Below are 22,004 nucleotides of genomic sequence, written 5' to 3'. Positions count from 1 at the left end.
CCCAGCTCGATATCATTTATCTTGATGGCTGAGATTTTTGGCAACTCTTTAAATTTTGTGCCCAAGGCTCATGGCTGGCTCCCCTCACCCTAATCCCAACTCTGTCGGATCCTGCCTTTGTTTAAAATGTTGATGCTTGGCCAGGCTATAGTGAGCTTGTGACTCATGACTGTAATCCCAGCACTTTGGGAGGCTGAGGCAGGGAGATCACTTGAGGTCAGGAGTTTGAGACTAGCCTGGCCAACATGGCGAAACCCTGTCTCTACTAAAAACACACAAAAAAATCAAACCTGTCATCCCAGTTACTTGGGAGGCTGAGGCACGAGAATCACTTGAACTTGGGAGGCGGAGGTTGCAATGAGCTGAGATCTCGACACTGCACACCAGCTTGGGAGATAGAGCAAGATTCCATCTCTTTTTTTTTTTTTTTTTTTGAGATGGAGTCTCGCTCTGTTGCCCAGGCTGGAGTGCAGTGGCCGGATCTCAGCTCACTGCAAGCTCCGCCTCCCAGGTTTATGCCATTCTCCTGCCTCAGCCTCCCGAGTAGCTGGAACTACAGGCGCCGCCACCTCGCCCGGCTAGTTTTTGTATTTTTTAGTAGAGATGGGGTTTCACTGTGTTAGCCAGGATGGTCTCGATCTCCTGACCTCGTGATCTGCCCGTCTCGGCCTCCCAAAGTGCTGGGATTACAGGCGTGAGCCACTGTGCCCGGCCTGTTTTTTTTTTTTTTTTTTTTTTAAGACTGCATTCTGCTGTGTTGCCCAGGCTCATCTTGAACTCCTGGGCTCAAGTGCTCCTCCCGCCTCAGCCTCCAAAAGTGTGTGATTACAGGCATGAGCCACTGTGCCCGGCCTAATTTTTATAAATACTATTAATAAATATTAATTTAGGGGGGATGCTTCTTAAATTTTGCACCCATGGTGAGTGTCCCATCTGCCTCCCCTGTCGGCTCTGACTCTTGGTGGCCTCTGACCTGGGGTTTGCTCCTGCAGATTCCAAGACCCGACGGAGTGGGTGGCCTACGTGGGTACGACCTACCTCAGTGGCTCGGAGGCCAGCACCGTGCGGGCCCAGGTGGCCCAGATCATCAAGCACCCCCTGTACAACGCAGACACGGCCGACTTCGACGTGGCAGTGCTGGAGCTGACCAGCCCTCTGCCTTTCGGCCGGCACATCCAGCCCGTGTGCCTCCCGGCTGCCACACACATCTTCCCACCCAGCAAGAAGTGCCTGATCTCAGGCTGGGGCTACCTCAAGGAGGATTTCCGTACGCATCTTCCTCGGCCTGCAAGTGAACTCAGGCAGGCGGGCGGGCAAATAACGCAGAAAAGGGCCGGGTGTGGTGGCTCACGCCTGTAGTCCCAGCACTTTGGGAGGCCGAGACGGGCGGATCACGAGGTCAGGAGATCGAGACCATCCTGGCCAACAAACCCCGGTACTAAAAAATACAACTACAACTACAACAACAAAAAAAATTAGCCTTGGGCCGGGCGTGGTGGCTCAAAGCACCCGAGACGGGCGGATCACGAGGTCAGGAGATCGAGACCATCCTGGCCAACATGGTGAAACCCCATCTCTACTAAAAAACACAAAAAATTAGCCGGGTGTGGTGGCGGGCACCTGTAGTCCCAGCTACACGGGAGACTGAGGCAGAAGAATGGCGTAAACCTGGGAGGCGGAGCTTGCAGTGAGCCGAGATTGCGCTACTGCACTCCAGCCTGGGTGACAGAGCGAGACTCTGTCTCAAAAAAAAAAAAAAAAAAAAAGCCAGGCATGGTGGTGAGCGCCTGTAATTCCAGCTACTCAGGAGGCTGAGAATTGCTTGAACCCGGGAAGCAGAGGTTGCAGTGAGCCAAGATTGCGCCACTGGACTCCAGCCTAGGTGACAGTGGGAGACTCTGTCTCAAAAAATAATAATAATAATAAAATAATAATAATAATGCAGAAAAACACAGTGGGTCTGCATTATTCTCTGATTCTGTATTCATGAATTCCACTGCTTGCTAAGATATATTTATAACCCATCATCAATGCTACTGCGATTTTTTTTTTTTTTTGAGATGGAGTTTCACTCTTGTTGCCCAGGCTGGAGTGCAGTGGTACAAACTGTGCTTACTGCAGCCTCCACCTCCGGGTTCAGGCGATTCTCCTGCCTCAGCCTCCTGAGTAGCTAGGACTACAGGCATGCACCACCACACCCAGCAACTTTTTTTTTTTGTATTTTTAGTAGAGACGAGATTTCACCATGTTGGCCAGGTTGGTCTCGATCTCCTGACCTCATGATCCTCCCACCTCATCTTCCCAAAGTGCTGGGATTACAGGTGTGAGCCACCTCACCCAGCCAAAAAATTTGATCTTAATGTACTGAAATGCACATCTAAATAGCCACACGTGGCCAGTGGCTACTGCATTGTGTGGTGTAGTTTCAGGGGTGGTCAGTCAGTCACAAGATGACTGACAGAGGGAAGTGGATCCAGTGGAGAAAAATAAGGCAGGGGTGGGGGCTGCAGCTTTAAATAGGGAGGTCAAGAGATGCCTCCTGGAGAGAGGAGATGAAGGAGGAAGTCAGACAGATTCTGCAGGGACAAGCATTTTGGGCAGCAGGAACAGCATGTGCAAAGGCCCTGGGGTGGGAGGACAACAAGGCAGCCCCGGGGCTGGAGTTGATGTGGACTGATTTAATGTTTAGCAAGAGTGGCGCTGGCTGCAGGGTTGGGAATGGATTTCAGTTGGGTGGGACCAGAGTGACAGAAGTGAGTGAGGAGCCGCTGTAATGACCCGGGCAAGGATGGGCGTGAGACAGGGGCTGATTCTGGGTGTATTTGGGGGCTGACTTGAGGCCGACTTGGAATTTGAGGACTGTGGATCTGGAAGGAGACCCTGAGATCCCTGAGATGGGGAATGCTGAGGGCGGAGCTTGTGGAGGGGAGATGAGGATCTCGGGCTGGGGGTGTTATGTCTGATGCCTCTTCCTTGTCCAGGCAGAGTGTTACCAGGTGGGGTGTTTACCTTTTGCAGTTTCAGAGCCAGGTGTTGTAGGCGGCCACGCTTGCAGCTGGGGAAACTGAGGGAGGCTCGGAGAGGAGATGTCTTTCAGCCTCCCAGCTCAAAGTGGCTGCCAGGGCTCCGGCACTCTCACCCTGCTTTTCTCTCCCCATTGGGCCAGTGGTCAAGCCAGAGGTGCTGCAGAAAGCCACTGTGGAACTGCTGGACCAGGCACTGTGTGCCAGCCTGTACGGCCACTCACTCACTGACAGGATGTTGTGTGCTGGCTACCTGGACGGGAAGGTGGACTCCTGCCAGGTGAGCCCCTGATGCCCCAGACCCCAGAAAAACACAGAAATAGAGAGGAGCATGTTCAAATGCTGCGCAATTCAAAGATATCTGGATGTCCGTTCTTGAGGAATTTTAAAGCAGTTGGGACTGAGAGAGGCAGGTGCTGCTTAGAGGATCTTCCAGAAGCTCTAACCTGACTGCACTTCCTCCTCTACCCTCCATGGCTCCCTGCTCCCTCCCAGTAGGCCCCAGGTGCGTGCCACAGAGGCTGGGGTCCCTATGTAATCTCCCTGGCTACGATGGGGTCCCTGTGTAAATTCCCCCAGCTACCCTCTAAACCGGGACTTGTGTAGGGACACAGATGCTGTTCCCAGCACCAGGCCTGATACCACGTACCACCCAAGAAACACCTCTTGTATGAATGATGCCAGCACACACCCTGGGCATCAGATTCTCTCCATCTGTACGGGAAAGGTTGGTCTACGGGAACCCCGCGGACTCTTGCCCCTGGGTGGTCAGTTGGGCCAAGAGCGACCTGCAGGCTCAACTCAAGAACTTTCCAGGGCTAGGCGCTGTGGCTCATGCCTGTAATCCCAGCACTATGGGAGGCCAAGGCGGGTGAATCACTTGAGGTCAGGAGTTTGAGACCAGCCTGAGCAACATGGTGAAACCCTGTCTCTACTAAAAATACAAAAATTAGCCGGGCATGGTGGCGGGTGCCTGTAATCCCAGCTACTCGGGAGGCTGAGGCAGGAGAATCATTTGAACTGGGAGCCGGAGGTTGCAGTGAGCTGAGATCGCGACATTGCACTTCAGCCTGGGTGACAAAGCGAGACTCTGTCTCAAAAAAAAAAAAAAAAAAAAAAAAAAAAAAAAAAAAAAAAAAAAAGGGTCACTCAAAGCTGCCTCTGCTGTTTACCTGGAACCTTCTTTTTTTTTCTTTTTCTTTTTAGATGGAGTCTTGCTCTGTCGCCCAGGCTGTAGTGCAGTGGCATGATCTCAGCTCACTGCAACTTCTGCCTCCCAGGTTCAAGCGAGTCTCCTGCCTCAGCCTCCAGAGTAGCTGTGATTATAGGTGCGCGCCACCACATCCAGCTAATTTTTGTATTTTTAATTAATTAAGACAGTGTCTTGCTCTGTCACCCAGGCTGGAGTGCAGTGGCACCATCTTGGCTCACTGCAACCTCTGCCTCCCAGGTTCAAGAGATTCTCATGCCTCAGCCTCCCAAATAGCTGGGATCACAGGTGCCCACAACCACACCTGGCTAATTTTTATATATATATATATTTTCACTTTTATCCTCAAGTTTATTCCTGTGGTAAAACTAAAATAATTTAATATTTGAGAGATCAACAGAAACAAGAGAATAATAATAATATTAATTATTGCTAATATGTGTTGAGTGTTTTTTTTTTTGTTTGTTTTTTGTTTTTGTTTTTTGTTTTTTGTTTTTATGACGGAGTCTCGCTCTGTCGCCCAGGCCGGAGTGCAGTGGCCAGATCTCAGCTCACTGCAAGCTCCGCCTCCCGGGTTCACGCCATTCTCCTGCCTCAGCCTCCCAAGTAGCTGGGACTACAGGCGCCCGCCACCTCGCCCGGCTAGTTTTTTTGTACTTTTCAGTAGAGACGGGGTTTCACCGTATTAACCAGGATGGTCTCGATCTCCTGACCTCGTGATTCGCCGGTCTCGGCCTCCCAAAGTGCTGGGATTACAGGCTTGAGCCACCGCGCCCGGCCGTGTGTTGAGTGTTTACATATAGTGTTACATATAGTATTCTAAGCATAATACTATGATGCAAATATTCTTTTTTTTTTTTTAATTATACTTTAAGTTCTAGGGTACATGTGCATAACGTGCAGGTTTGTTACATATGTATACTTGTGCCATGTTGGTGTGCTGCACCCATCAACTCGTCAGCACCCATCAATTCATCATTTACATCAGGTATAAGTCCCAATGCAATCCCTCCCCCCTAATTTTTATATTTTTAGTAAAGACAGGGTTTCGCCATGTTGGCCAGGCTGGTCTCCAAATCCTGGCTTCAGGTGATCCGCCCACCTCGTCCTCCTAAAGTGCTGGGATTAGAGGTGTGAGTCACCATGCCCAGCCGACAACTACAGTTTTTGTTTTCAATGTATCTCATTGCTCTTTCTTCTTTCAGCCACTTGGTCTCGTTTTGCAGTGTTCTGTTCTTGTTTCACGGACACCATTTCTTCTTTTTCTCTGAGGATTGTAATTTAATCCCAGTTACAGTTCTTCTATATTCTATATTTGTGGTTAACTGTATTTCAGGCAAACATAAGTTTTTCTGTTGTAATTGAGTGTCTTTATTTCATGGAGATTGGAATCCCTCAAATGGTGCTTAAGAATGAAAGGCCGGGTGCAGTGGCTCACATCTGTAATCCCAGTACTTTGGGAGGTTGAAGCACCCAGGTCTCTTGAGGCCCGGAGTTTGAAACCAGTCAGGACAACATAGCAAAAGTCTGTCTCTACAAAAACAAAAACAAAAATTAGCCGGGTTTGGTGGTGCATGCTTGTAGTCCCAGCTACTTGAGAGGCTGAGGTGGGAGGATTATTTGAGCCTGGGAGGTGGAGGCTGCAGTGAGCCAAGATCACAGCACTGCGCTCCAGCCTGAGTGACAGAGTGAGACCCCATCTTAAAAAAAAGAAATTGAAAATTTAAAAATGTCACTAAATTCTTGATGTGATCTCATATTTGCTATTCACGTTCTCTTGGTGGGGGACATTAACACCTTGTGTTTTTGGATTCTCTGTCCCCTTTCAAGGGACCAAAGACCTCCTGGTCTCATTGATCCTTTGTGGTTGCCCAAATCCCTTTTCTACCTCAACCAACCCAGGTCCTCTTGAGAAAGCTTTCTCTTTTGTCTTGAGCTTCCACACACGGGCTGGGCTGCGGCTTCCCTCTGTCGGCCTCTCGTGATTTTTCATGGCTTCAGTCCACCACCAGGATCTCCCCTGCCTAATTTTTTAGCATGGTTGTGGATTCCTGTCTTTTTTGTGCGTACCTTTGCTCTTGTTTCTAAGGGCTGGTGGGTGAGGAAAAGATAGGGAGAGACTGCTACACGTGCTTAGATTCCCATATTGAAACCAGAAGCTGGAGAAAATGCTAGGAACTAATAAGAGAGGGCTCGTCTTTAAGAATGTAAGAGTCGGCCGGGCCCGGTGGCTCACCTGTAATCCCAGCACTTTGGGGGGCCAAGGTGGGCAGATCACTTGAGGTCAGGAGTTCAAGACCATCCTGGCCAACATGGTGAAACCCCGTCTCTACTAAAAATACAAAAAATCAGCCGGGCGTGGTGGCAGGTGCCTGTAATCCCAGCTACTTGGGAGGCTGAGGCAGGAGAATCACTTGAACCTGGGAGGCGGAGGTTGCAGTGAGCTGAGATCGCGCCACTGCACTCCAGCCTGGGCGACAGAGCAAAACTCTGTCTCAGAAACAAAAACAAACAAAAAACACACACAGAATGTGAAAGTCAGGGTGAGCTGGATATGGGAAGGTAAAAAATGGTGAGGCCAGATGAGTGAGAGCAGATGAAGCAATGCTGCAGCTACCAGTGAGATATCTGGAGGCACCCGCATGGCAGTCATACTGTCAGCCTAAGCAAGTGGTGACATTATCAAAGATCTACTGGGTTAAGAAGAGGAGGGGATGTTACTTATTTGGGTCATGTTTTAGCCTTCCAGATGTAGGACTGAAAGACATCTTGGAGATCCTATAGTCCAACTGTCTTGGGTTGTTGTTGTTGTTTTCTTCCTCCACAGAAGAGGAAAACAGGTTCTGAGATGTGAATGATCAGCCCACAAGGGCTCTGTGAGCTCGGGTGGACAGAGGTCCTGGCAGTCCCAGCTCAGAGCTCCTTCTTGGGCCTCGCAGCCCTGGCATTTGGACTGGCTGCTGCCGACCCATCCTGAGGGCGTGTTTTGGTTTCTTAGGGCGACTCAGGAGGACCCCTGGTCTGCGAGGAGCCCCCTGGCCGGTTCTTTCTGGCCGGCATCGTGAGCTGGGGAATTGGCTGTGCAGAAGCCCGGCGTCCAGGGGTCTATGCCCGAGTCACCAAGCTACGTGACTGGATCCTGGAGGCCACCACCAGAGCCAGCGTGCCTCCGGCCCCCACGGTGGCTCCTGCCCCCGCCGCCCTCAGCACGGCCTGGCCCACCGGTCCTGAGAGCCCTGTGGTCAACACCCCCACCAAATCCACACAGGCCCCCAGCACTGTGCCTCTTGACTGGGTCACCGTTCCTAAGCTACAAGGTATTTTCGGGGCAGAAAGGTAGAAGATGATGTACGCGCCTATCTTGATTTAGGGAGAATTGATATCGTCATAGTATTTTCATAATTTTGGGTCTTCCTGTTCGAGGAAAGGTCACGTGTATCCATTTATTCCCATCTTCTGTTGCGTGTACCCTCACGGTATCTGTCTGTCCATAGGTCTTGCCCATGTCTTGCTAAGTATGGCGATCTATCAATGGAATACTTTTTTTTTTTTTTTTTTTTTTTGAGACAGAGTCTCGCTCTGTCACCCAGGCTGGAGTGCAGTGGCATGATCTTGGCTCATTGCAACCTCCGCCTCCTGGGTTCAAGCGATTCTCCTGCCTCAGCCTCCCTAGTAGCTGGGATTATAGGCGTCTGCCACCACACCCAGCTAATTTTTGTATTTTTAGTAGAGACGGGGTTTCCTCATGTCGGTCAGGCTGGTCTCGAAGTCCTGACTTCACGATCCGCCCACCTCAGCCTCCCAAAATGCTGGGATGACAGGCATGAGCCACCTCGCCCGGCCTGGAATACTTCCTATTGTATTTTCAAATAGCTTGTACCCAGACAACTTGTAGGATTGGCCGGGCGCGGTGGCTCATGCCTGTCATTGCAGCACTTTGGGAGGCTGAGGCGGGAGGATCGCTTGAGGTCAGGAGTTCAAGACCAGCCTGGCCAACATGGCGAAACCCTACTAATTTTTAGTCTCTACTAAAAATTAGCTGGGCGTGGTGGAGGGCACCTGTAATCCCATCTACTCGGTAGGCTGAGGCAGGAGAATCGCTTGAACCCAGGAAGTGGAGGTTGCAGTGAGCTGACATGGCGCCACTGCACTCCAGCCCGGGTGATAAGAGCAGAACTCCATCTCAAAAAAAAAAAAAAAAAAAAAAAAAGAAAAAGAAAAGAAAAAACTTGTAGGACTATATCTGTTTCCAAAACCTGTTAGTTGCTTTCATATATATATTTTTTATGAGACAGAGTTTCACTCTTGTCGCCCAGGCTGGAGTGCAGTGGTGCGATCTTGGCTCACTGCAACCTCCACCTCCCGGTTCAAGTGATTCTCCTGCCTCAGCCCCCTGAATAGCTGGGATTACAGGCGTGCATCACTATGCTCGGCTAATTTTTGTATTTTTAGTAGAGTCAGGGTTTTGCCATGTTGGCCAGGCCGGTCTCGAATTCCTGACCTCAGGTGATCTGCCCGCCTTGGCCTCCCAAAGTGCTGGGATTACAGGTGTGAGCCACCGCGCCCGGCCATGCTTCATTTCAGTTCACCTACACCCCATACTCTGTTCCGAAACCCCATAGCAATCGTACCCCTTCCTTTTCTGAGCCGCCCCATGGGTCTCCTGGAGTGCAGCCCTGTCTTTGCAAGGAGCCCATAAACCTGGCTCTGTGGGCTGCGGGTCTGTGGCGGGGGGTCCTCAGGCTGACTGGGCTGCTGCTGTTGCTTTGTTAACTTCCGTCCCCCAAGCTAGGCCACGAACTTGCTGCAAGACCTTGGGCAAACTACGGACCCCTCGAAGCCTCCACGGCTTCATCTGTGGAATGGGAGGGATTGCGGCACCTTTAGGGCCTGGCTGCAGTTGGTGTCCTGGGACCCTACCCACCCCCATGCTCCCATCCGAGCAGGCCAAGATCCCCAGACCTGGTCTTGTGTCCCCCTTCCAGAATGTGGGGCCAGGCCTGCAATGGAGAAGCCCACCCGGGTCGTGGGCGGGTTCGGAGCTGCCTCCGGGGAGGTGCCCTGGCAGGTCAGCCTGAAGGAAGGGTCCCGGCACTTCTGTGGAGCGACTGTGGTGGGGGACCGCTGGCTGCTGTCTGCCGCCCACTGCTTCAACCAGTAAGGCCCGCCTCCTCCAGGAAGGCTGCCCGGTTTCCCCTCCTCACCAGCCCCTCCCTGTCAGAAACCATCCTGCTGGGGCTGCCTCATGGTGCCCCCCCTACCCCTCGCCCCACCCCAGGGAGCAGCCCTTCCTCTCCTGAGGGCAGCTGACAGGAGGGAGCCGGTGCCAAGGCTTCTGAGGACAAACAAAAGGGGAGGGGGAGAGGGTTCCTTCCCCATTGCTTGCTACCCAGGCCGTATTTATCTTGGAGATTCCCAGGCACGGTGGCCCACATCTGTGGTCCCAGCTACTCAGGAGGGTGAGGCAGGAGAATTGCTTGAGCCCATGAGGTCGAGGCTGCAGTGAGCCTGATGGTGCCACTGCACTCCATCTGGGGCAGCAGAGCGAGACCCTGTCTCAACAAAAAAAGAGACTCATAAAGCTGTAGGGGGTTGGGAGGGCTCCGGCACAGGTGTAGAAAATGAAGCTGGCCGGGGGTCCTGTAATCCCAGACTTTGGGAAGGGGCGGATCACCCCAACACGGGAAACCTTTTAAAAATACAGGAAAATTAGCCGGGCGAGAGTAGTCCCAGCTACTCGGGAGGCTGAGGCAGGAGAATGGCTCCGGGAGGCGGAGCTTGTAGTGAGCGGAGATCCGGCCACTGCAGTCCAGCCTGGACGACCGAGCCAGACTCCGTCTCAAAAAAAAAAAAAAAAAAAAAAAAAGAAAATGAAGCTGAGGGTCCCCTGACTTGCCCAAGGTCCCCCAACTCGGGATCCTTTTCAGGAGGAGCCTGGCAGCCCCTCTTCCCCTGGTCCTCCCTGGAGCCGAGGGTCAGAGGAATGGTCCTGGGGCTCAGGCAGCCCCGTGCAGCTTCCTGGGGGGGGTGCATCAGCCCTGTCCGTCCCCCAAGAAGGCGGGCATGTGCTGGAGGGCGGGCACGTCTGAGGGCCCTGTCTCCACAGCACAAAGGTGGAGCAGGTTCGGGCCCACCTGGGCACTGCGTCCCTCCTGGGCCTGGGCGGGAGCCCGGTGAAGATCGGGCTGCGGCGGGTGGTGCTACACCCCCTCTACAACCCTGGCATCCTGGACTTCGACCTGGCTGTCCTGGAGCTGGCCAGCCCCCTGGCCTTCAACAAATACATCCAGCCTGTCTGCCTGCCCCTGGCCATCCAGAAGTTCCCTGTGGGCCGGAAGTGCATGATCTCCGGATGGGGAAATATGCAGGAAGGAAATGGTGAGTCCTGCCCCGATCGAGGGGAATGGTGGATTTATTCTCCAGGGCCTGGCCTGGGGAGGACCAGGATGGGCATCTCTTACCTGGACCTTAAACCAATTCCACGGCACAGGGACCTCTGTGGCTGATCCGTTTGTCTTTAGTCCCACTGCCTACACACCACTCACCTCCCCATTCCATCTGGGGGCAAAATCTGGCCGTTGCCTGTTTGTATAAATAAAGTTTTATTGGAACAAGGGCCACGTTCTCACATCAACAGACTGTCTATGGCTGCTTTCCTGCAATAGCAACAGAGGTAAATACTTGTGACAGAGGCTGGGCGCGGTGGCTCACGCCTGTAATCCCAGCACTTTGGGAGGCTGAGGCGGGTGGATCACGAGGTCAGGAGATCGAGACCACGGTGAAACCCCGTCTCTACTAAAAATACAAAAAAAAAAAATTAGCCGGGCATGGTGGCGGGTGCCTGTAGTCCCAGCTACTCGGGAGGCTGAGGCAGGAGAATGGCATGAACCCGGGAGGCGGAGCTTGCAGTGAGCCGTGATTGCGCCACTGCACTGCAGCCTGGGCGACAGAGCGAGACTCTGTCTCAAAAAAAAAAAAAAATACTTGTGACAGAGACTGGCCTTTAAAGCCAAAAATATTTAAATTCTCTGGCCATTTGTAGAAAAATGTTTGCTGGCAGCCACATGCGGTGGCTCACACCTGTAATCCCAGCACTTGGGGAGGATTCAGCCAGTGGATCTCTTGCAGTCAGAAGTTTAAGACCAGCCTGGCCAACAGGGCGAAACCCCGTCTCTACTAAAAAAATACAAAAATTGGCTGGGTGCGGTGGCTCACGCCTATAATCCCAGCATTTTGGGAGGCCGAGATGGGCAGATCACTTGAGGCCAGGAGTTCGAGACCAGCCTGCCGAACATGGTGAAAGCCCATCCCTACTAAAAATACAAAAATTAGCCCGGTGTGGTGGCGCGCACCTGTAATCCCAGCTACTCGGGAGACTGAGGCAGGAGAATCACTTGAACCCGGGAGGCGGAGGTTGCGGTGAGCTGAGATCACGCCATTGCACTCCAGCCTGGGCAAAAAGAGTGAAACTCCGTCTCAAAAAAAAAAAGGAAACGTCCCACCCCAACAGTTAATGCTTCCCTCGACCTCAGAATGGCCTCCTGCACATTACCCAGGTGCTAGGGCGGCAGCCCCATGGGGACAGTGGGGAGACGTTTGCGCTCTGAGCGAGGAATCCAGGAATCCGAGGCCCACTTCCTTCTCACTCTGTGGCTTTGTGTGATTCCTGCAACTCTGTGAGCCCTGGTTTCTTCATCTGTGGGGTGGGGATGCTGCATCTCGACACTGTTATCGGACCCGAACTGGAGCTGCTCTGATGATCACTCTGCAAGTGGCCTTTCTGGGCTCTTTCCCTGGTAGCCACCAAGCCCGAGCTCCTGCAGAAGGCGTCCGTGGGCATCATAGACCAGAAGACCTGCAGCGTGCTCTACAACTTCTCCCTCACAGACCGCATGATCTGCGCTGGCTTCCTGGAAGGCAAAGTGGACTCCTGCCAGGTAAGCATTCCAAGGGGGAAACCGGGCAGTATTGAGATGAAATGCCCACACCCGTTCACCTGGCAGTTCTGTGTGTGCAGACCTAGATGTCTTCCCTCCCTTTCCTTCCCTCCCTTTCCTTCTCTCTCTTTCTCTCTTTCTGACGGAGTCTTGCTCTGTCACCCAGGCTGGAGAGCAGTGGCACGATCTTGGCTCACTGCAACCTCCGCCTCCCGGGTTCAAGCGATTCTCCTGCCTCAGCCTCCCGAGCAGCTGGGATTACAGGCATGTGCCACCATATTTTTGTATTTTTAGTAGAGACGGGGTTTCACCATGTTGGCCAGGATGGTCTCAATCTCCTGACCTCATGATCCGACTGCCTGGGCCTCCCAAAGTGCTGGGATTACAGGCATGAGCCACCGTACCCAGCCTAGATTTCCTTTTTTTTTTTTTTTTTTTGAGATGGAGTCTTGCTCTGTTGCCCAGGCTGGAGTATAGTGGCATGATCTTGGCTCACTGCAACCTCTGCCTCCTGGGTTCAAGTGATTTCTCCTGCCTCAGCCTCTGGAGTAGCTGGGACTATAGGCATGTGCCTCCACGCCTGGCTAATTTTTGTATTTTTAGTAGAGACGGGGTTTCACCATGTTGGCCAGGCTAGTCTTGAACCCTTGGCCTCAGGTAATCCGCCCGCCTTGGCCTCCCAAACTGCTAGGATTGCAGGACTGAGCCACTGCGCCCGGCCATAGCCACCATGCTCAGATTTCTGAAGGGCTCAACCGTGCACGCAAAGACAGAGGTTAATTTTCAGGCTGGGTGCAGTGGCTCATGCCTGTAATCCCAGTGCTTCAGGAGGCTGAGGTAGGATCAGTTGAGGCCAGGACTGCAGACCAGCCTGGGTGACATAGTGAGATCCCGTCTCTACAAAAATTTTAAAAAAATTGTCAGGCAGAGTGGCAGGTGCCTGTGGTCCCAGCTCCTTGGGCAGCTGAAATGGGAGGATCTCTTGAGCCCAGGTGTTCTAGGCTGCAGCAAACCGTGATCACACCACTGCACTTCATCCTGGGTGACACGGCAACATCCTATCTCAAAAAACAAAGGCAGGTGCAGTGGCTCCTGCCTGTAATCCCAGCTCTTTGGGAGGCCGAGGTAGACAGATCACCTGAGGTAGGCAGTTCAGGACTGGCCTGGCTAACATGGCGAAACTCCATCTCTACTAAAAAAATACAAAAATGAGCCAGGAAAGGTGGCAGGTGCCTGTAATTCCAGCTGCTCAGGAGGCTGAGGCAGACAGAATTGCTTGAGCCCAGAAGGCGGAGGTCCCAGTGAGCTGAGATTGTGCTACTGCACTCCAGCCTGGGCAACAGAGCGAGACTTCGCCTAAAAAAAAAAAAAAGGCATCAGATTTCAAGAGTAATTCTCAAAGTTAGATGCCATTATTACTAAGCAATACAAAACACCAATGACAGTGTAAATGCCCATTCATAGGCAGTAGTTAAAAGAAACGTGGTAAATAACCTGCAATGGAAACCTACCCAGCCCAAGTTCTCAAACCAGACTCCTGAGTTCAAATCCTGCTTCAATTGCTGTGTGACCCCAGGCAAGTGCCTCAACCTCTCTGGGCCTCTGATCCTCATACGTAAAGTGAGAAGCATAACAATGCCTATCTTCTAGGAGTGTTGTGAGATCAGTGTCTTGCATAGTCTTTTCTTCCTATGTATTCATTATGTTATATTCTTTTTTCTTTTTTTGAGACGGAGTCTCGCTCTGTCGCCCATGCTGGAGTGCAGTGGCCGGATCTCGGCTCACTGCAAGCTCCACCTCCCGGGTTTACGCCATTCTCCTGCCTCAGCCTCCCGAGTAGCTGGGACTACAGGCGCCCGCCACTGCACCCGGCTAGTTTTTTGTATTTTTTTAGTACAGGCGGGGTTTCACTGTGTTAGCCAGGATGGTCTCGATCTCCTGACCTCGTGATCCACCCGTCTCGGCCTCCCAAAGTGCTGGGATTACAGGCTTGAGCCACTGCACCTGGCCTGTATTCTATTTTTTAATCATACTCTCTATATAATCATACTCTCTATTTAAAAATACTCTCTATATCAATGGGCAATTCATAATAGCTTTTTATCTTGAAAAGAATGGTGAGGCCAGGCCAGGTGGCTCACATCTGTAATCCCAGCACTTTGGGAGGCCGAGGCAGGCGGATCACCTGAGGTCAGGAGTTGGAGACCAGCCTGGCCAAGATGGTGAAACCCTGTCTCTACTAAAAATACAAAAATTAGCTGGGCGCGGTGGCTCATGCCTGTAGTTTCAGCTACTCGGGAGGCTGAGGCAGGAGAATTGCTTGAGCTCAGGAGGTGGAGGCTGCAGTGAGCCAAGATTGCGCCACTGCACTGCAGCCTGGGCAAGAGAGCAAGACTCTGTCTCAAAAGAAAAGAAATACGTCTGGCAGCTAATGATCAGGGGCCACCGCTAGGTGGTGGGAATATTCGTGGCTGTTATTATTATTTTTAGAGTTTTTCTGCATTGTTTTACTGCCCCCAAACAAAAGCAAGAATGATGGAAACTCAGAGAGGGGAAGTGACTCACTGCAGGTCACACAGCCAGGCGTGGGGCTGCAGCCAGGTCTCCAGACCCGCGCTGTGCCCTCTGCCCCCCCTGCCCTCGATGGGGCCCACCCACAGTGGGAACGCAGGAGGCTATGGCAGTGCCGGGAAGAGAGGGTCCCTGGAGGACCGACCAGTGCTCTTTCCTTCCTTTCTAGGGTGACTCTGGGGGCCCCCTGGCCTGCGAGGAGGCCCCCGGCGTGTTTTATCTGGCAGGGATTGTGAGCTGGGGTATTGGCTGCGCTCAGGTTAAGAAGCCGGGCGTCTACACGCGCATCACCAGGCTAAAGGGCTGGATCCTGGACATCATGTCTTCCCAGCCCCTTCCCGTGTCTCCCCCCTCGACCACAAGGACACTGGCCACCACCAGCCATCCCCCCAGGACGACAGCTGGCCTCACAGTCCCGGGGGCCACACCCAGCAGACCCACCCCTGGGGCCGCCAGCAGGGTGACGGGCCAACCTGCCAACTCAGCCTTATCTGCCATGAGCACCACTGCTAGGGGACAGATGCCATTTCCAGATGCCCTGGAGGCCACCACGCACTCCCAGCTACCAGGTACCGGGAGAGACGGAGGGACCCCTGGGAGTGGAGGGTACCATGTTAATCAGCCCGGGCTGCCAAACAAGACAGAACATCCTCTCTGGCCGGGCGCAGTAGCTCACGCCTATAATCCCAGCACTTTGGGAGGCCAAGGTGGGTGGATCGCCTGAGGTCAGGAGTTCCAGATCAGCCTGGCCAACGTAGTGAAACCCCATCTCTACCAAAAAAAAAAAAAAAAAATTAGCTGGGCGTGGTGGTGGGCGCCTGTAATCCCAGCTACTCGGGAGGCTGAGGCAGAAGAATCGCTTGAACCCAGGAGGCAGAGGTTGCAGTGAGCCTAGATTGTGTCATTGCACTCCAGCCTGGGTGACAGAGCGAGACTCCCATCTCAATAATAATAATAAAACCAGGTGTGATGGTGCACGCCTGTGGTTCCAGCTACTGGGTAGGCTGAGACAGGAGAATTATTTGAGCTCAGGAAGCAGAGGCTGCAGTGTACCGAGATCACACCATTATACTCCAGCCTGGGTGACACAGCCCGTCTCTAAAAAAATAAAAATAAAATGAAAGCAGGGGCTTTGATGGTTCGCAGCAGCACCAAGTCCTTGGGTGAGTGTTTCCTGTGAACCTGGCAGCTGCCCTCATGTGGGTCTGTCCCCGCAGCCTGGGGGCTGTCACTTTCTCAGTCTGAGCTGATTTTTCCTTTTTCAATAGCTATGGCCTTCCCAGGGCCCACCTCCTTGGGTCCAAAAGAGGTGGAGAAGCCCCGCCTTGAAATACAGGCGGGTTCTGTGTGGAGGCAGCTGTCGTTCCCAAGGACAGGGGCTGCGGCTGCTGTCAGATTCTCCAAGGCCACCTGGTCTTGGGTCAGGGCCAGATGGTGCCCCGGCTGGTGGGGAACTGGCACTTCCCCTTGCCAACCTTGGTATCTGCTGCGGGTGGCACAGGGGGAAGGGGGCACCCAGGGAAGCCAGCTGGGTGGTGACAGAGGGCGGGGAGGGGGGCTCGCCCCTGAGGAGGAAAACGGACCTCTGGAGACAGCAGGTGGGTACTGGTCCCCTCCATGGGTGGTAACGGGGTCCCTGAAGCCCCCCGGCAACCACCCCATGTATTCTTTTCACAGCTGTGTTCTGAGGAAGGCCTTTGCACTTGGCACCGTCTGGGGAGGGCTCGGAGGCCATCAGGGATGCAGGCAGAGTGCCAAGGCAGGGCCGGGGCCTCTGGGTCAGGGCCCTGGTATGTGCAAAGGCCTTGGGGTGGGAGGGAACTCCTGGAGGACGGAGATGTGGGAGGCTGCCATGAGAGGGGATTTCGGCCTGGCCCCCGGCAGGGGAGAAGGTGTGGTCCCAAAGCTGAAGTCACAGGAAACAAATGCATTTCCAATGTTATTTGAGAAAAGCCCAAAGACCAAGCAGCAGGCCCAGCGTCCTTTCCTGCCGAGTTTTCCTGGGGCAGGTCCGCCCTCGCATCCGGGGCTCCCAGGGGAATTCACAGAGGGGAGGCGCTCTGGGGGGCTTCGTGGAGGAGGCGCCCTGGGTCCACCTGCCCATGCGCCTGGCTCCCCCCACAGACTGCGGCCTGGCGCCGGCGGCGCTCAGCAGGATTGTGGGCGGCAGCGCAGCGGGCCGCGGGGAGTGGCCGTGGCAGGTGAGCCTGTGGCTGCGGCGCCGGGAACACCGCTGCGGGGCCGTGCTGGTGGCAGAGAGGTGGCTGCTGTCGGCGGCGCACTGCTTCGACGTGTGAGTCCCAAACGCTCCAAATGCCCCTGTACGTGTCTGTAGCTCACCCCGAACCGAACTGTTGCCCGAAAACGCACCGTGACACCCTCTTTTGCCGGAGTGCCCTCCCCGACCCCGGCTCCCACTGCCCCAGGCTGCTCCTCCCACCCCCATCCTCACTCCCTGCAGCCCTCCCCTGCCCACCCCCCCCTCAGCCTGACCACCCTGGGTTGTCCTACCCCGCGGTCCCCACCTAACCCGGGGGCTGCAGCCCCTCCCAGCTCCAGGCCAAGCCCACGGGGACATTGGGGTCACTTCTTTCCCCAGCCCTCGCCCCTGGCACTTAGCTCCAGCCCCCGCAAAGCCCACCCAGTAGAAAGTTGTCCTCCCCAGGGCCCAAGCCCTGGCAGGAGAGGGGTACGGTATTCCAGAGGGGACACCCAGTTCCGGGCCCTGCGGGGCTCGAGGTCAGAAGGGGAGCGGGGGGCGGACCCTCACGGCCACCAATATTTTCAGAGCGCTAATATTAGGTGGTGATGACTGCAATCCTTGGTGCTGCCTCGGTGCCCGGTGGGGGACACTGAGCCCATTCCCAGACTGGCAGCCAGAGACCAAGAGGCCAAGAAACCTGGTCGGCCCCTGGGGGACACCGCAGGGGCAGGTGCCGGGGGCGCGGGGGCTCTGGCCGACGCCTGTCCTCGCACGCCCTCCAGCTACGGGGACCCCAAGCAGTGGGCAGCCTTCCTAGGCACGCCGTTCCTGAGCGGCGCGGAGGGGCAGCTGGAGCACGTGGCGCGCATCTACAAGCACCCGTTCTACAATCTCTACACGCTCGACTACGACGTGGCGCTGCTGGAGCTGGCGGGGCCGGTGCGCCGCAGCCGCCTGGTGCGCCCCATCTGCCTGCCCGAGCCTGTGCCGCGACCCCCAGACGGTGCGCGCTGCGTCATCACCGGCTGGGGCTCGGTGCGCGAAGGAGGTAGGCGCGCCCGGGGCCGGGGTGGTGCGGGGTGCAGGGCGGCAGCCGGAAGGGGTCCCCACCCGCCCCATCTTGCTCGTCCGCAGGCTCCATGGCGAGGCAGCTGCAGAAGGCGGCCGTGCGCCTCCTCAGCGAGCAGACCTGCCGCCGCTTCTACCCGGTGCAGATCAGCAGCCGCATGCTGTGTGCCGGCTTCCCGCAGGGCGGCGTGGACAGCTGCTCGGTGAGCCCCGGCCCGGCCTGGGTGACCAGGGGCCCAGGTCCCGCCCAGCCGCCGGGGAGGGAGGGTTCCCGCTGCCACGAAGCCCACCGTCCGGGCGCCACGCTCCGGTGCAGACTTCTCCAGAGGATCAGGCAGGGGGCCTTTTTGGCTCTGGAGGAATTTCCACTCCACAACCGTTTATTGGGTACCCACTGCATCCCACCCCTGGGCCTCAACGGCAGAGCAGGCAGAGGCTGCAGCGGGAGGCCCCATTCCACTTCGGGACCACGTGGCGGGTGTCCATCAATGTCTGCCACCTTTGCATTGAGCCCATTTTCCAGAAAGTGCAGCTTCCAAGGGAAGCCACTCACTACGGTCACCCCTACGGGGGCCAATGACCCAAGGGCTGCTGTAGGGGAGGTGCCGGATTCTGAATCCCCGCTTCTTTCCCCAACAGGGTGACGCTGGGGGACCCCTGGCCTGCAGGGAGCCGTCTGGACGATGGGTGCTAACTGGGGTCACCAGCTGGGGCTATGGCTGCGGCCGGCCCCACTTCCCAGGTGTCTATACCCGGGTGGCAGCTGTGAGAGGCTGGATAGGACAGCACATCCAGGAGTGACCGCCACGTGATTGCCCAGGCCGGGACTCTAGGCGAAAGCAGCAGGAGCAGCAGGCCACCCAACACCCCACCTCACTGTACCCTACCCAAGGACGGGAGTGGGGGGGGCTGTGGGTCATGGGGATGCATTTTGGTAGCACCCTTTGTTCCAATAAACACAGCTGCTCCACCCCGGCTCACTGGCTCAGCACCTCAGTGTCACAGCGCGGACCACCTGCCTGGCGCTCCAACAGGACCCGGGTGGAAGAGGGGTCAAAGCAAGCCTGGACAAGGGGAGGGCTGTCCCCCTTAGCCTTTGGGACAGGGGTGGTGGCAACAACACATTCCTCGTGACTCAGCAGCCCGGTGGCACTTAAGGGGAAAGATGGACTTCTCCCAACCCAGGAGAGGCTGAGACCCTCCGAACTGGGGTTCCAGGGACACGGGTCAACTCTTCCCAGAGATCCCTCAGGAGGAAAATAAAGAGGTTTCTCTCCGCCCTCCACCAATTTATTTGCCCATCCGCAGGAGGTGACAGCTCCGGTGGGGTCTGACCACCTCCACCTCCAAAGTCCAGACAAGAGTTCTCCGCCCAAAAAATATGAGGCTGACCTGGGCCCACTAGGGGAAGACCCCAAAGGCCTGAAGGAGGTGCCACTGGGCTGCCAGCACTTTGGGAAGGCACAGGGCCCCCCCACCCCCGAGATCTAAGCTGCACTGGCTGGCAGGGGGCAAGGCGGGGGGTGGCGAGGACACAGTCCCGTCTGTCCCAGCACCGGTGCCACCCCGCTAAGTCCCGGGCAGGCAGTACGCACATGCGGGCCCCGCCTCTCAGCACGTTTGTGGAAATGAACGGGGCGGGGCGGCCCACGGGCTCGCCAGTCACATGTTGGCTCGTTCCCGCTGCAGCCGCGAGTTGTAGGCGCGGGACACGGTGTTCCAGGCGTCCATGTAGCGGTCCATGCACATGGCGATGCACTTCTGCGGGACCGGAGGGGCGCACGACTCAGCTCGGGACCTCGCGCCCCCGGGGACCTCCCTCACCCCGGATGCAGGCCGCCCGGGCTGCAGAGTGCACGAGTGCGGTAGCCACTCCGCCGCGCCGCCTCGTTAGTATGCGCACGCGCAGACGCCTCCCCCCCCCCCCCCCCCCACCGAATCCAGACCCTCGCGACCCTTGCCCCGAACCTCCGCGGGTCTCACCTGCTCGGAGTTGTCCAGGGAGCCCCCAGGTTTCCCGATACACTTCCGGAAACACTTGTCCGTCATCCTCTGTGGAGACACGCGAGGCTTTAGCCGCGACGTCCGCCCCCAGGGGTGGCCCTGTCGCCCCAGCGCCCGTCCCCGGCCAGCCCCGCACCTGCAGAAGCTCCTGCGCGTTGGCCACGGCGATCTGCACCTTCACCTGCTCCATTATGAGCCCTGGGTCCAGCTTTCCGCTGCTGGAGCCCCCGAAATCGGAGCCGAAGCCGCCCTCCATGGCTCCGCAAAGTCAACCGGATCGAGGCCGCGTGCGCCGACCCGTAGCTGCGCCGGAAGCGGGCCTCCCGGGGCACCACGGGAAACGGAGTCCACGTGGGCGGGGACGGAAGACTACAACTCCCACAAGACCGCGCGCGCCCGGGCCATTCCAGGTCGCGCGGGGGGCCCTCTGCTCACGCGCAGGCCTGGACCTGCCGTTACCTACAGAAGCCACCCGTGGTTGCGACTCTGCGGGAAGGCGGCCGACTTCGCCCGGGGAGTGGGGGGGGCCACTGCGTGCGGCCGAAGCCGATCACTTTGTACACAGGCTCCTGCTCGTCCCTCCAGAGGCCTGCTGCGCATGCGCACGAGGCAGCCGGCGCGACTATATGACGTGCTGCTGCCGGGGCGGAGCCCGGTCTCATCACATGACGAAGAGTCCACTGGTGCTACAGCGTCGGAGGCTCACTAGAAAAAACGGGCAGGGTCCCATGCATCACTTGGGGCCTGTGTATACTCGCTAGTCACCTTTTCTTTGAGGGTGGAGGGTTTTAGACATCCGCTTCATTGGGGACAGAGGCCCTGGCTCGAGCTTCCCCGCGCAGGAATAAACTCAAGAGGCAGAACCTAAAATCAAAACGTTTATTGGAGTGTTGTACAAAAGTTTCCAGTCATAAAATGTATATTACAAATCATTGGAAAAAAAAAAAACACCACATTTGGCATGCATCTTCTTAAAAACCGAATCTCGGAAATGAAAGTCCATGCCAGCCCCAAGGCTACAGCCCAGCTCCGTTTGCAGGTTGTGCTGTGACGCTCGCTGGACGCAGGGCTTGGAAGACGCTGCAGGCGGCGACGCCCCAGGACTGAGTCCCTTGGATCTTTAACAAGGAACTGCCGCGTGCAGGCCTCAGACCAACCCCAGCCAAAGCCGCTGGCATGAGGACAGGTGCATGATCGGATTCTGGGTCAGCCCGCAGGCCTCCTGGCTCCTGGGCTCAGCGGGGCAGGCTTCCGCGTTAACCTTGGGCTGTGCACCCCAAAACCCGCGTTGGTCCAGCAGCCGTGGGCCTCCCCCCAGGGCTGGGCGGCGTCTGATGCTTCGCAGGGAGGGCGCTAGGCTTGGAGTCACAGCATGGGCTTACACAGAGGGATGGTTTCGCATCGTTCTAAGCGGCACACAGCTAAGCATATTTGGGGACAAATGCAAATTGTTTCCCAGGCCATAAATAACTTTTAAAACTTTGATTTTCTTAGTGTTTCCAAAGACTCAATTCTCAACGAACCTCCAATCACCCACAGGCTGCACAGTCCACACCTCTCCCCACTCCCTTCAGCTAAGGGCACCTGCAGTCCTAGGACCACCCTCAGCTCCACCCAAGGCAAATGTAGGGTGGGGGGTTCTGTGGACCTGGGGCGTGCTGTGTTCAGGACAGGGCTGGGCAGTGTCTGGACACCAGGATCTGCCGGTTTTGGGGGGGACTTTGTCCCTGAGCCCAGCCTGTGAAGCTGTCAGCAAATTACAGACCAACTCCAGGATACAGCTTTGCTCCCCCAGGCCCAAAATACGTAGGATGTGGCTGAGACCACTGCATACTCCGCACAGGACAAGACCACCAAGACCCACCCCTGGAACACTCGCTGGCACGAAACCTGGCCACTGGAGTCCAGGTGATTCCTGCCATGAAGGTGGGGAAGAGGAGTCTGTCACCAGCACTCAGACGTCCAGCGGCTGGCAGAGGGTATCCCTG

General features: G+C 55.8%; 4 protein-coding genes across 12 annotated transcripts in view; 2 read left to right on the top strand and 2 right to left on the bottom strand.

The window, feature by feature from the left end:
• The window catches only part of TMPRSS9 (transmembrane serine protease 9), a 63,173-nt gene extending 44,020 nt beyond the window's left edge, over window positions 1–19,153 (top strand). For 2 of the 3 annotated variants that reach the window (XM_050770115.1, XM_050770114.1), the window contains 7 exons: window positions 993–1,267; window positions 3,167–3,303; window positions 7,232–7,550; window positions 9,219–9,390; window positions 10,340–10,611; window positions 12,034–12,170; window positions 14,911–16,664. In XM_050770115.1, coding sequence (XP_050626072.1) covers window positions 993–1,267; window positions 3,167–3,303; window positions 7,232–7,550; window positions 9,219–9,390; window positions 10,340–10,611; window positions 12,034–12,170; window positions 14,911–15,465 — 1,867 coding nt within the window. In that variant the 3' untranslated portion in view covers window positions 15,466–16,664. Of the gene's footprint in view, window positions 1–992; window positions 1,268–3,166; window positions 3,304–7,231; window positions 7,551–9,218; window positions 9,391–10,339; window positions 10,612–12,033; window positions 12,171–14,910; window positions 16,665–16,865; window positions 17,035–17,726; window positions 17,993–18,078; window positions 18,216–18,651 lie in introns of those variants that run through there. The other variant, XM_050770116.1, reaches the window with a different exon arrangement.
• Window positions 1–22,004, bottom strand: part of LSM7 (LSM7 homolog, U6 small nuclear RNA and mRNA degradation associated) — a 401,328-nt gene that overhangs the window by 78,775 nt on the left and 300,549 nt on the right. The window lies entirely within an intron of this gene.
• The window catches only part of GADD45B (growth arrest and DNA damage inducible beta), a 129,498-nt gene that overhangs the window by 63,280 nt on the left and 44,214 nt on the right, over window positions 1–22,004 (top strand). The window lies entirely within an intron of this gene.
• TIMM13 (translocase of inner mitochondrial membrane 13) overlaps window positions 19,287–22,004 on the bottom strand; it is a 319,004-nt gene continuing 316,286 nt past the window's right edge. For 3 of the 4 annotated variants that reach the window (XM_050770993.1, XM_050770994.1, XM_050770995.1), the window contains exons 2-4: window positions 20,153–20,310; window positions 19,996–20,064; window positions 19,287–19,773 (exon numbers count right to left, since the gene is read on the bottom strand). In XM_050770993.1, the coding sequence (XP_050626950.1) occupies window positions 19,675–19,773; window positions 19,996–20,064; window positions 20,153–20,272 (288 nt within the window). In that variant the 5' untranslated portion in view covers window positions 20,273–20,310 and the 3' untranslated portion in view covers window positions 19,287–19,674. Of the gene's footprint in view, window positions 19,774–19,995; window positions 20,065–20,152; window positions 20,639–22,004 lie in introns of those variants that run through there. The other variant, XM_050770992.1, reaches the window with a different exon arrangement.

The sequence above is a fragment of the Macaca thibetana genome, chromosome 19 (genome assembly GCF_024542745.1).
Source record: "Macaca thibetana thibetana isolate TM-01 chromosome 19, ASM2454274v1, whole genome shotgun sequence".
In the NCBI taxonomy this organism is placed as follows: domain Eukaryota; kingdom Metazoa; phylum Chordata; class Mammalia; order Primates; family Cercopithecidae; genus Macaca; species Macaca thibetana.
This window is presented reverse-complemented; position numbering and strand designations above follow the sequence as displayed.